At 36.3% G+C, this 14,225-nt stretch overlaps 1 protein-coding gene across 5 annotated transcripts in view; it reads left to right on the forward strand.

Annotated features, from left to right (window-relative positions):
• Positions 1-14,225, forward strand: part of KMT2C (lysine methyltransferase 2C) — a 233,321-nt gene that overhangs the window by 82,883 nt on the left and 136,213 nt on the right. For all 5 annotated transcript variants that reach the window (XM_017863662.1, XM_017863658.1, XM_017863659.1 and 2 more), the window contains exon 6: positions 7,649-7,811. In XM_017863662.1, coding sequence (XP_017719151.1) covers positions 7,649-7,811 — 163 coding nt within the window. The remainder of the gene's footprint in view (positions 1-7,648; positions 7,812-14,225) is intronic.

Raw genomic sequence — 14,225 nt, forward strand, 5'->3', positions numbered from 1 at the left:
CCAGGCTGGAGTGCAGTGGCCGGATCTCAGCTCACTGCAAGCTCCGCCTCCCGGGTTTACGCCATTCTCCTGCCTCAGCCTCCGAAGTGGCTGGGACTACAGGCGCCCGCCACCTCGCCCGGCTAGTTTTTTGAATTTTTAGTAGAGATGGGGTTTCACCGTGTTAGCCAGGATGGTCTCGATTTCCTGACCTCGTGATCCACCCGTCTCGGCCTCCCAAAGTGCTGGGATTACAGGCTTGAGCCACCGCGCCCGGCCTAATTTCTTTTCTTTTCTTGCTTACTTTCTTTTTTTTTTTTTGAGATGGAGTCTCGCTCTGTTGTCTAGGCTGGAGTGCAGTGGCGCTATCTTGGCTCACTGCAACAACCTCCACCTCCTGGGTTCAACTGATCTCCTGCCTCAGCCTTCTGAGTAGCTGGGATTACGGGCGCCTGCCACCAGGCCCAGCTAATTTTTGTATTTTTAATAGAAATGGGGTCTCACCATGTTGGCCAGGGTGGTCTCAAACTCCTTACCTCAAGTGATCCACCCACCTCTGCCTCCCAAAGTGTTGGGATTACAGACATGAGCCACCGTGCCTGGTGTAGATGGGAATAAAGTAATTCTTATAAAGTACTTGGGTTAGTTGCTGGCAAATAATAATGCTTACTGATTCTTGCATATTACCCATATTTTATTGGCTAACTTTATGCCTTCCTTAAATTATGAAATTCTATAAAGTATCCTTGTCTATTTTAAAATTATACTCATTTTTATAGCTTACAAGCTTTATTTTTATATATCCAGGATACTAGATATTTGTAATTCAAATTGGAGGTTATTTTTTGTCATTTGATTTTTTTTTTTCTGTAATGTGTGTTCTTACCACATAGAAGTTTTACATTTTATGTGGTCAGATTTATTCATGTTTTTATTTATGGTTATGTTAAAGATAGCTATTCGGGACATATTTCTTCAGGGTTTATAATTTATGTATGTTGTTACAAATAGAGAAATTACTTTTTCTTTGACCCAATAGGTAGAGGGCACTTTTGTGGACTCAGAAAGCTTGCCTCTCCTATTTTATTTTAGGAAAATCTCTGAGATTCTGCCTCCTCATTTCCAAGCTGGAGTTTAAAATATTTACATTTTTACTTCATAGTGTTAAGACATTGTGTAATGTAAGTATAGTGTTTAAAAAAAATCTTAAAAATGTAATAGTGATTTGGCAGAGACCAAAGCATGGAGGGCCTTGAAATGCTGCTCTATTTGTTATCTATTATTATAAAGCGGTTACCATAAACTTAATATTTTAAAACAGCACCCATTTACTTAGGTCAGAACTCTGGGCATCAGGCTCAACTGTGCTCCCTGTTTAAGGTCTCACAAGACTCGAATCAAGGTGTTACCTGGGTGGAGGTTCTGGGGGTAAGTCTTCTTCTAGGTGCATTCAGGAGTGGGAGGAATTCAGTTCTATGCAGTTGTAGGACTGAGCTCACCATTTTCTTACTGCCTATTGGCCTGGGTCACTCTCAGCTCCTAGAGGCCACTCTTTGGTTTTTGCTCCTGGCTCTTTTTAATCTTCAGAGACAGCAACAGTGTATTGAAGTGTTCCCTTGCTGTGAATTTCCCTTTTGCTACTAGCTGGAGAAAACTCTGCCTTCAAAGGGGTTGATTAGATTAGGCAAATCTCCCTTTTGATTAATTCAAAGGCAGTTGATTGGTGACTTTAATCACATCTGCAGAATTCCTTTGCCATATAATGTATTAACAGCGTTATCCCTGCCATGATATTTCACCATATTTACAGCCTCTGTATTAGGGTAGGAAATTTGGTCGGGTTGGTGGTGTGTGGGCATTTTAGAATTCTGCCTACCACACTTTCTGTATTGAGGGGTTTGCATCTGATTCAGATTATATTTGTATTTCTTTAGAAAGATTACTGTGGCAGCAGTGAGGAGGATGGGTCAGAAAGGAAAGATACTGGCAGGAGAAAAATTCCACTCTTAGCAGTCTCTATTTTGATTTTCTAATGTCGTTTGATTTTTTTTAGCAGATGTTTCAGTCAGAAATGTGTGTTTAATAATATGCCAACTAGAATAATTAGCCTGGGCCAGAACAAGAATTAGGAATCAGTCATTGAAATATTCATTACTTCAGGTCAATTCATATACAGAATAATTTCATAGATTAGGTTTTATTTCAGTCAGTTTTATTTCATTTTCTAAAGTGAACAGTTGTTTAAACACCCGAATCTCATTAATAGCATTTTAGTAAACACAGTATTAGGGTGGGTTTACTTCCCCACATTGCGAATCTCATGGATTCTATGTTGATTCTTATTGGCCGAATTTTTGAATCGAGCATTATTTATTTTAATTCTTTGGTCTTACAGTTTTGTATTTTTTAAGCTATATTTTTTCCTCTGAATACCACATTTGCCACATCTCAGATTTTTTTGATGTTTCTTAATCATTTAAAATAATACATGATTTTCTTCCTGATTAAAATTCTGCTGTTATATAGAAAGGAGTTTTAAATTTTGCCAGTGGATAGATTTGGGAGTTTATCCTTATATTGTGAATTTCTGATTTTTATTGTGTTAGGTCTAGGGACACATCTGCTTTTACTGAATATAACCTAGGAAATACCTGCTTTTTAAAATACATGGATGTTTCTTTATGACCATACATGTGAATTTATTTTGAAAATTCTATGTACATTTGACTAGAATATATTTTATTTTTGAAATACAGAGATCTGTGTGTATTTTATGTGTCAGTTTGAATCAAACCTGATCATTGTTATTATTTATTTAATATCTACTTAATATCCTGATTTGAGAGCTATGTTAAAGTCTAATCTGTGCATGTTATTTCTACTCAGCTTTACTTTTTATATATGAAATATATTAGGTGTATAAACTTTAATGACTATGGCTTCTTTTGGAATTCACACTGTAACATAAAACTTATGTTATTATGAAATACTATCCTTGACTTGTTCATTGCTTTTTAGTTTGAATTCTATTTCTTTGGAATTATTGCTATACCTGCATTTTTTGGATAGCATTTGTGTGTGTTTTTTCCCCTCAAGTCTGTTTTTGAATTGTGTATGTCACTGTGCATATGTATGAGTGTGTATATATATAATATCAGGCCGCTTCTGTGTTGCTATAAAGAAATACCTGTTGCTGGGTAATTGATAACAAGAAGAGGTTTAATTGGCTCAAGATTCCGCAGACAGTACAGGAAGTGTGGTGCTGGCATCTGCTTCTGGTGAGGGCTTCAAGAAGTTAGAAATCATGGTGGAAGGAGAAGGGGGAGGAGGCATCTCATATAGCAAGAGTAGGAGCAAAGGAGAGGGGTGAAGGTGCCATACACTTTTGAACAACTAGATCTTGTGAGAACTCACTCATTATCGCAAGGATAGCACCAAGCCATGAGGGATTTGCCCCCATGACCCAAACACTTCCTATAACGCCCCACCTCCAACATTGGGAATTACATCTCAACATGAAATTTTGGCAGGGACAAATATCCAAATTATTTCATTCATTTTTTATTATATATGTGTACACACACACATACACAAATGAAGTCTGTAGTATAGTTTTATGTAAAATATGTATATGTGGTAAGTAGTATATTTTGCATGTTTTGAAAGTTGCTATCTTTTACTAGAGAATTTAACCTATTTACATTTATTTTCTATGGACTTGAATGTTAGCTTAACAGGCATTAAAATTTTGGTTTTAAATAATTTTTTATAGACCTAGGAAAATAATGATTTGGGTTTCTTTTTAATTCAGTATTGGTAGTGAGAACTGATGCCTGATTCTTCTTTCTTTGTAATGATCTGTTTTCTTCTTTGTGTGGCTCCAAGAATTTTCCTTTTATCCTTGTTATTTCAAACTATCTGGGAAGTTTTTACCTGAAGCTGCCATTCAGGGAGTTTAAAGAGGCATTGTTACAGATTAAGAGTGGGTATTTTTGTAGGGATATAGAGATAAGTGGAACAGTGATAATGACTCTGTTTTAGGTTCCTCATCTGTTAAATGAGGATTATGCTTAATTAAATGTTAGCTTTTATTATTTGATATTTTCATAACTTTTCCTTTAGAATTTTGGTGATTATAATCCCTCCCATTTTCTCCCTTTCTGGTACTCATGTAAAACAGACATTGGACCTTCTGGATCAGATTTTCATGTCATTTTACCTCTTTCTCTTACTTTCCATCTTTGTTCTTTATTACTGCATCCTGGGAGAATCCTAGTTGCCTAATAGTAAGAAAAGATTGGTGAAGGTTAAAAACAAATTTGGAGCATGGGGAGCCTTATAATACTTATTTATTAGAGTATATAGCCTAAGACCATTGCTATAGTTGATACAGAAAAAATACTGGATAGTTAATTAAATGAACTGTGGAATATTTAACTTCTTGGCATTTTTTTATGATACAACTTTAATCTCAGAAATTTTGTTCATTCTGTTTTGTTTTATAAATATATTTTGACAGATTCTTATTTCAATCTATTAAAGAAAAGTTTTGAAAATTCCTCAGACTTGTTCTTAAAACTGGTAATATGAGCTNCCTCCTGGGCTGAAGTAATTTTCCCACCCTAGGCTCACGAGTAGCTGGGACTATAGGTGCATGCCACCATGCCCACCTAATTATTGTATTTTTTATAGAGATGGTGTTTCACCATGGTGCCCAGGCTGGTTTTGAACTCCTGAGCTCAAATAATCTACCTGCCTCAGCCTCCCGAAGTGCTGGGATTATAAGCATGAGCCACCATGCCCAGCCAAGAGCTATTTTCTTTATCCCTCCTCCCCAAATGTTAATTAGCTTTGTATTGTTACTTATGTATTAGATATGTTACTTATTATATTATTAGTATTTTAACTTGCTCGATTTCTTTTACGTGTAGTGTATGAGTGTTGACATTTGAGAAGTTCCCTGTCGAAATTCATTCTTTGATATTGTCTACAGTTTTACAAGTACTATTTATTTGGTTTAGGAAGATACATTCCAGACTGTGTATATATAGTAAACATTTTCTTTTAATGCCGAATATTCTTCATTAGCTATGTAATTGTAACCGATGGGTTTGAAGTGTTCTCCTAAATGTAGTGTTTTATTTTCCTTCCTTTATTCACTGATATCTTTATATGATATTGTAAATTAGTATGTTAGATATATTCCAGTACTTTTCATAGTAGTTTAGCTAATGTCATATAATACTTTTCATTGCATTAAGAGAACATACTTGTATTTCTAAAATGAGAAAGACACTGAGAAGATGGTCAATTTAAATTATGTTATTATATACTTACCTCTCATTATATTTTGTCTGCCAAGATTATTTTTAGTGCAAAAGGCTTCCGCAAAACTTTCCATATGGTATCAAAATAAGCAATTTTAGATTTTATCAATTCAGCAGAAATTATTTTGTTATGTTAATGAGTTATAAACATTTTCAACAGATTGATTGTACCTTTTCTCTCAACATTTACGTGGCCTTTCTGTTCAGACATTTAGACTACCCAAGGTGTTGTATTTGTAGTTAATTCTGGGTTCTGTTAATGCATTAAACATATTTATATAGATACCTTGGGAGTTATAATACAAAAAATTACCTGTATTGTGAAAGCTTGTTATTACACTTTATCAATGAAGACAAATACTTATTTTTTTCTGTGTTTCCAATGCATTAATACCCTTGAGTGCCAAAATAGAACTGAAATGTTATTCTGTATATTTATGTAAAATTAAAGTGTCACAACTGTAATTAGGGTTTATGAGTTATTTAGAAGCTATAGTGGTCTATTGCCTTGCACTCAGAATTTGTGGAAGACACACCAAGAGTCACTTAGCTTCCTTTTTTTGCTTTTTTCCTTCCTTCCTTCCTTCCTTCCTTCCTTCCTTCCTTCCTTCCTTCCTCCCTCCCTCCCTCCCTCCCTCCCATCTTTCGTTTTTTTGTTCTTTCTTTTCATGGAGTCTGGCTTTGTTGCCCAGGCTGGAGTGCAGTGGCGTGATCTCGGCTCACTGCAGGCTCCGCCTCCCGGGTTCACGCCATTCTCCTGCCTCAGCCTCCTGAGTAGCTGGGACTACAGACACCTGCCACCACGCCTGGCTAATTTTTTGTATTTTCAGTAGAGATGGGGTTTCACTATGTTAGCCAGGATTATCCTGGTCTCGATCTCCTGAACTCGTGATTCGCCCGCCTCGGCCTCCCAGAGTACTGGGATTGCAGGCATGAGCCACCCTGCCCGGCCAAGTCTTTATATCTTTTTCTATTCTTACTTCGTTCTGATTCAGCCCTCAAGAGTCACTTAGCTTTGTTATGTTGATTCAATGCAGTGGACTGATGACAGTGAGGAAGAGTTTGATATTATGTGATATACAGATTTATACATAAAACACTGAAAAAATTATACTTTTAACTACTGTAGTTTCTGGTTAATTAGCAGAATATAGAGTCAGTGTAGTAACATGTGAAGATATCCACAGTAATGTTAGCAGGGTCCAACTGTCTCTGTTATATGAGGCTCCAGTTATCTCAGCTAACCTATTTGTGAGCCACACTTACAAGATCACCAAAAGTTAAGTCTTTTTGGTATATATAAACAAGAACACCTATCTATTAGGGCCTATATCAAGCAGCATTCTTGTTGCTTTGGATACAAAGATAGTATGGCACCACGATTGAAGGATCTTGGACTAGGATGAGGAAAAGATAAACAATGATCATGTAATGGCATAAGCAAGTAAGTACTATGTAATGGTGTAAACAAAAATATATATTAGATAGGCATTTCACACAGAGAGATTTCATACTGTATGGTACAGGGTCCATCAAACTCTGCTCAAAGAAAATGATGCTCAAAGTGGACTTGGGAGAATGAGGAAGAGTTTATGAATCATTCTAAGGGAAAACTGAATAAGTAAATGCAACATTTTAGATAATTTGTTCTGACTTCTTATGTGTTCACTTAGCCTAGACTGCCCCTCTTGTTTGGGGCTTATTTCTGTGTGTTTTACCACTTGCAAGATAATGGAGGTAGGTTGAAATGGGAAAGATACCAGATGACTAATTTTTTTCCCCGCATTTCCATCTTTTGTTAAGAAATTTGAAGTTGATTGCTGCACTGAAGTATGTAGATTTTTTGTGTGTGAGTCTTTAACCATTTGTGTCCCCGTTAACTTATAATTGATGAGTTTATTTTGTATTTATTTCTAGGCTGGGTAAAAAATAGTAATGTGTCTCATAAATAATATATATTCCTATTACTGGTTCTGGTGGGATTTAAAAACTTTATAATAATCCTCAATATAGAAACCTGCCCTTTTAACCATATTACTATTTGCTTTTTTAAAAAATCTTTAGGTTTTGTTTCAAAATGCTTCAGAATTTATTTTGAAAATATAAGGAAAAGTGAAATTCTAACTTTCTAATTTGAATGGAAGGATGAGTTGGTAGCACACAAAGCACTAAATTGAGTAATGTAGATTTTATTATTTTTAACTAATCCTTTGTTTAATATTTTGCAGGTTCAATTTGTTTTACTTGTAATGTACAGAGAGTTTTTTACACCTTCCCAGCTTATATTTGAATATCTCTTTTCAAGGTTTTATAAACAGATTTCTCTCCTTTACCCCTTTCAGCGATGTGCATTTTGTAAGCACCTTGGAGCCACTATCAAATGCTGTGAAGAGAAATGTACCCAGATGTATCATTATCCTTGTGCTGCAGGAGCTGGCACCTTTCAGGATTTCAGTCACATCTTCCTGCTTTGTCCAGAACACATTGACCAAGCTCCTGAAAGATGTAAGTTTACTACGGATAGATTTTTAAACTTCAACCAATGTACTTACAATAACAAATGTTGTAAATTCCCTGAGTGTTATTCTACTTGTATTAAAAGGTAATAATACATAATCTTTAAAATCTCAGGGATACTTGCCAGAGATCCTTGGGGAGGGAAATGTTATCAATGGTTTCATTGAAGTTAAATCCAAAAGTTATTTCCTCAGAAAATCAAATAAAGTTGGCATGTTTTTTTATTCTTAAAACATTTTAAAACCACTGTAGAAAGACATAAATACTGACTATGCAGTATTTCTAATTTATACTATAAAATAATTTATTAAAAAGTCAATCAGTATTCAACATCTTTTACACTAAAAAGCCATCCAGTTGAAGAATTAGAATACAGTTCATTCAGGTGTTATTTCAGGATTTACGTTAATAGGAACACCAAACACTTCTGAAATTCTTAGAAGTTGTGTATCCCTGATAGGTGTGGCAGAAATCTCTGCTAGCACCTTTTCATGATTCATCTATCTTGGTCATCTGTAATCTACAGTTGTGCAGTTTTTCTTTCTTTTCCAAATAGTATTTTATAATTCAATGAAAATGTTTAAGTGCTTGAAATTTACATTATACAGGAAATTATAACTCTTTACTATTGTATCATTAAAGAGAGATCTCTCCTTTTTCTTACTATGTGTTTTCCCAGTGAGCGTGTATGTTTTGGGATTTTTTTTCCTCTAGTCTATTGAATTTCCAATCTCATTATGAAATCTCCATGATATTTTATTCAGTCTTTTTTATGTCACCTCTCAGTTACCTAATGTTAACTTTTACTTGTTCCTTAGCAATATTGATAAAAGCTTTTTTCTTCTCCAGGTCTGTGAAACATAAATATAGTTACCCCAGGCTTAAACTAATCTCAAATACAGTTAGTCTACATGATCATTATCCCTTATCTTTATTGAGTACAATGATTTCATTTTCATTTATTGAGTACAATTAAAATTATTTTGTGTTCACATATGTAATCATACTGCCCTTAGTAACCTAGTGTGCAGACAAATTATAGGTAAGGCAAACTTAAATTTTAAATTATATTTAGGCTAATAAATAAGGGATTCAAAGTTTTAAAATGCTTTGGATTGCACACTCTTAAATCTGGAAGAGAAGAACTTCATGCACAGCAGCTGTTACGGGTACTATTTATGTACCGAGTTACTTCAGCAAGTACATAAACTGGCAGTTATCAGAGTGGATTATATTCTGGGAGGTATAATAAATATACTTTGTCATCTCAATAAAACAATTTTGTGTGTATGTAAGCATCTGAGTTTTATTCAGCCTTTTGTAGTTATGCTTTAGACCTCAGTAAACAACATGCAAACTTTTATAAGAATGTTTTTCTAATGTTAGAACGTTTTATTACTTAATGGAAGTGCTACTTTCTACTGAAAACTGTGTTCTAATAGTGTATACCTTCAGTTAATGTTAGCAATCATAAATCAGTTTGCAGAATAATAAAATAAGTACTGAGGTGAGATAATTTGCTATCATTGATCATGTATGTAATGAAAGGTTTATGGCAACATAAAGCTAAAAGATATACTAAAATTATGAGTACTCTGCCTTTTTCCAAAATAGACTTATAGAGACTCATAAAAATACATGAGCAATAGGATAAAACTAAAAATAAGTAAGGAAATTTGACAATGGAAAATTTAGATAGGATAAATATGAAGGTAATAGAGAGATCCCCCCCAAAATATAATTTTAGACGTAACCACAAATTTGGCTCTATACCTTTTTAGCAGTCAGTACAAAGAAGGAAATATGAACCCTTAATCTGATTCTTACTATTTATAGCAAGACGTCACTTGATACAATGCAATGAAAAATTGTCTTAAAGTATAGCCACCTTGTAGAAGAAAAATATCAGTTTCATAGGGCTGGTTCTTATAACAGCCTTCAAACTAAGTCAGTGGTGTAAAATCAAGGCCTAAATGACTAAATTAGATTTCTTTGGGATTATTTATTTATTTATTTATTTATTTTTGAGATGGAGCCTCGCACTGTCACCTGGGCTGGAGTGCAATAGCGTGATCTCGGCTTACTGCAAACTCCCGCTCCCGGGCTCATGTGATTTCTCCTGCCTCAGCCTCCCAAATAGCTGGGATTACAGGCGCATACCACCACACCCGGCTAATTTTTTGTGTTTTTAGTAGAGACGGGATTTCACTGTGTTGGCTAGACTGGTCTCGAACTCCTGACCTCGTGATCTGCCCGTCTTGGCCTCCCAAAGTGCTGGGATACACAGGCGTGAGCCATCGTGCCCAGCCTCCTTGGGGATCTTAAACAGTGCATTCTAACTACACAACGTTCTGACCCATCTGTTAAGATGATCATAATCTTGGATTAAGTTCCAAGGATATAATTTAAAGAATATTGCAGATAGGGTGTTTTGTCACCTTTTTAAACATCTTTTATAAATATTTCCACCTGTCCTAATTGTGTGTCATGGCAGAAGTTACTTTTTGTGCTTTTAAAATGATACTATCTTAAATCATAGTGTTATTATGAGGGTTAAATGAAAACAATGAATGGCATTCACATAACATTGTGCCTTGTATGTATTAATTGCTTTAAAAAAGGTAGTTATTTTACCTCCTATTTAAGGCTCAAATCATGAGAGTAGTAATACATATTGAGTATATATATTTTCTGTTGCTTCCTAAGGGGCAGAGCAATAGCTGTGTTAGTTGACTGAGTTAGGAGTAAGGTTGACATCTTCTTATAAACGTTGAGAAATTTAACAAAAGCATGCATCTCATTATAAAGAAATCCACTAAAGAGAGTATCTGTGAAGAAGGCCGAGATTTTCATCAGGAAACACTTTTATGGTGCTCCGTCATAGGTAAATGGCTGGTCATTGCTGCAACATTATTTTCATGATGATACAAGGATACATTAACCTTGCCTGGAAATTTTACACTAAAAATCCATCTAGGAGATACAACCAGATACACTTCCTGAAAAGGAAAACTGAATGGCAAGAAGCCAATCATGCAAGATAAGAGGAAAGAACATTCCAGGGAGAGGGAACAGACTACTACACAGACCTTGAGGAATGGACTTGGCATGATTCATGAACAGATAGCATGCCATTTTACTTGGAGCATAGTAGCCTACTAGGTGGGTAGTAGAGACATCATCAAGGCGAACAAAAGCTAGATCATGTAGGCCTTGTAAGCAAGGGAAGGAGTTTGAGTTCTATTCAGTCTGCAATGAGAAGTCTTTGCAAGGTTTAAATATGGAAATGCTGCATATCTTAATTCATCCCTTGTTCCTCAATGTATTTACTCATCATTTAGCTTTAATTCCTTTTACTTCACTCAAGCTTTAACTCCAGCCTCTTTTCTTTGGTTATCTTTGTATTTCTTGACATTAAGTCCTGCTGCTTTTCTTTTACCCTAAATTCTGTCAGTCCTCTGACCTTTCTTATCTACCTGCCAATGATATGGTCTAGCCTCTTTGAATGACATCCATGATTTATTTTTTCTTTCCAGAGATTCCCTTTCATAGGCAAATCACCCAGCACAGTGTCCTGCCAGTAATGAAAATTGGCAGATGATAGGGTTTGATGGAAATTAGAAAGCAATGCCGATTTGGTCCTTCGTAAATTCACACTATATGACAGCTATTTTAACTTTTGTTGCTGTTCACCAGTGCTTTTATTCTTACGTGTTGTCTGGACTTTCTTAAGCAATAGCTTCATCAAGTTTAAGGATCTATGATAAGCTCTATTCTAATTTAAGCTCAATGTTTTTGTCTTTTTTATTTCTCTCTTCTCTTTTTTCAGCTGTCTCTTAGGAAATACTTTCTCCAAAGATGATTGTTTTGTTTCCTCTCACTTTTCTTCTGCCATAAGAACTTTGCTCCCCTTACTTCATTTAGCTTCTTCATTGTATGCCACTGTTGGCATTTCATGTCTACTTTTGTGTATACTCAAATACTCATCACTTTCATTGATGAGTAGTGAAGTTTGCTGAGGAGTCAATTTGATTAGTAGTCAAGAGCCTGATCTTAGAAGCCACATAGACCTGGATTTTACTCCTGTCCCCTCTTAAATTATCTTTAGTTATAGGCTGTCTTTTTGCTTTTTCAGCTGTTTAAAGAAAAATTTCTTGGTTGAGTATTACTTTAAACTTAATGTCTCTGGCTTACAGACATATGTGTGTCTAAATATACATAGTTAATTTCTGACATGACACCAAAGCTGTCCAGTAGTATCGATAATCTTCTTATACATGACCTCCAAAAGGTTGTTTCAGTATTCCCATACATCTTCTCCCTGACTGGGAGGGTTGGAACGAACCTCATTTGTTTGTGTAGTGCTTTTAAAATTACTGTTTTCACATAAGGAAGGCATATTAGGTGTTTTTGCACCGGATGTGTTACATGGATGTTTTTCTTTGACTAATTTATTACCAATGATCCATAGTAATCCAGTAACACAGCAAGGTTGTCAGTAAGGAATTGGTGGAAATCATCATAGTCTAAAAAGTGATTTTTGTGACAGTGACAGTTGTCTTGTTGCAGAGTGGGCTTTGTTGTATAAACAGTGCTGTGCAGTGTAAATATAATGTGAGCAACATAAGTAATTTTTCTAGTCGACATGTTAAAAAGAGTAAAAGGAAACATTTGGGAATAATTGTAATAAATTTTATTTAGTTCAATCATCCAAAATAAGTAATATTTCAAATTTTGAGAGACTTGACTTTTTTCCCCTATTAAGATTTTGGAATCCAGTGTGCATGTTATGTTTACTGCACACCTCAATTTGAACTAATCACATTTCACTTATTCAGAAACCACATGTCGCTAGTAGCTGCCATGGCAAGTTGAAGTGTCAGGGGAGCAAACTCTAGGAAGTTTCACAGAAGCATTTTAGTGTTCCTAGGAAAGTATAATAGAAAAATGAATTGATTATCTGATAATTAGTTTCTGATAATTAGTTGAGTATTCCCCAATTTTAAAAGTTTTAAGGTGAGCAAAAGAGATCAATTTTAAATGTACATGTTTTGAAAGATAAATACTGGTACTCTTAATATTAAGAAAATAACTTATCCCAATTATGTCCTATCAAAATGAACTAATGTATGATGTTTTCATTTTAGGTTAATGATTTATTTTAAATGCCTATCACTTCAAGAGCCATTTAAAAGTGATTTTAGCAGTTAAGTCCTTCACTTAAAATATGTTCAATAAGACTTGATTCATGTTAGGCAGTTGGGGATACAAAGTTAAAAAAGTTAAGGCCCCTGTCCTTCAAGGATTCACAGAGTTGTGCTGTAATTAATTGATTATATAACAGAAGTTTCTTATAAGCATATGGGAAAACGTAATATTCAACAACTAAATGGATATTTGGGTGTGGTAATAGGTATTCAGGAAATAATGTGCAGAGTTTGTTTTTGAGACAGAGTCTCACTCTGTCGCCCAGGCTGGAGTGCAGTGGCGCAAACTCCAGTTACTGCAGCCTCCACCTCCCGGGTTCGAGCGATTCTTCTGCCCTAGCCTCCTGAGTAGCTGGGACTACAGGCGTGTGCCACTACACCCTGCTAATTTTGTGTGTGTTTTTTTTTTTTTTTTTTTTTTGAGGCGGAGTCTCGCTCTGTCGCCCGGACTGGAGTGCAGTGGCCAGATCTCAGCTCATGCAAGCTCCGCCTCCCGGGTTCCCGCCATTCTCCTGCCTCAGCCTCCCGAGTAGCTGGGACTACAGGCGCCCACCACCTCGCCCGGCTAGTTTTTGTATTTTAGTAGAGACGGGGTTTCACCGTGTTAGCCAGGATGGNAGCGATTCTTCTGCCCTAGCCTCCTGAGTAGCTGGGACTACAGGCGTGTGCCACTTCACCCTGCTAATTTTTTGTGTGTTTTTTTTTTTTTTTTTTTTTTTTTTTGAGGCGGAGTCTCGCTCTGTCGCCCGGACTGGAGTGCAGTGGCCAGATCTCAGCTCATGCAAGCTCCGCCTCCCGGGTTCCCGCCATTCTCCTGCCTCAGCCTCCCGAGTAGCTGGGACTACAGGCGCCCACCACCTCGCCCGGCTAGTTTTGTATTTTAGTAGAGACGGGGTTTCACCGTGTTAGCCAGGATGGACTCGATCTCCTGACCTCGTGATCCGCCCGTCTCGGCCTTCCAAAGTGCTGGGATTACAGGCTTGAGCCACCGCGCCCGGCCCTAATTTTGTGTTTTTAGTAGAGATTGGGTTTCACCGTGTTGGCCAGGCTGGTCTCGAACTCCTGACCTCAAGTAATCCACCTGCCTTGGCCTTCTAAAGTGCTGGGATTACAGGCATGAGCCACCGTGCCCAGCCATGAGCAGAGTTTTGAAGGCTGTGAGCTCAACAGAAACACAAAATTTGAAGCAGAGGGA

The sequence above is a fragment of the Rhinopithecus bieti genome, unplaced genomic scaffold (assembly GCF_001698545.2).
Source record: "Rhinopithecus bieti isolate Rb0 unplaced genomic scaffold, ASM169854v2 scaffold_70550, whole genome shotgun sequence".
Lineage (NCBI taxonomy): Eukaryota > Metazoa > Chordata > Mammalia > Primates > Cercopithecidae > Rhinopithecus > Rhinopithecus bieti.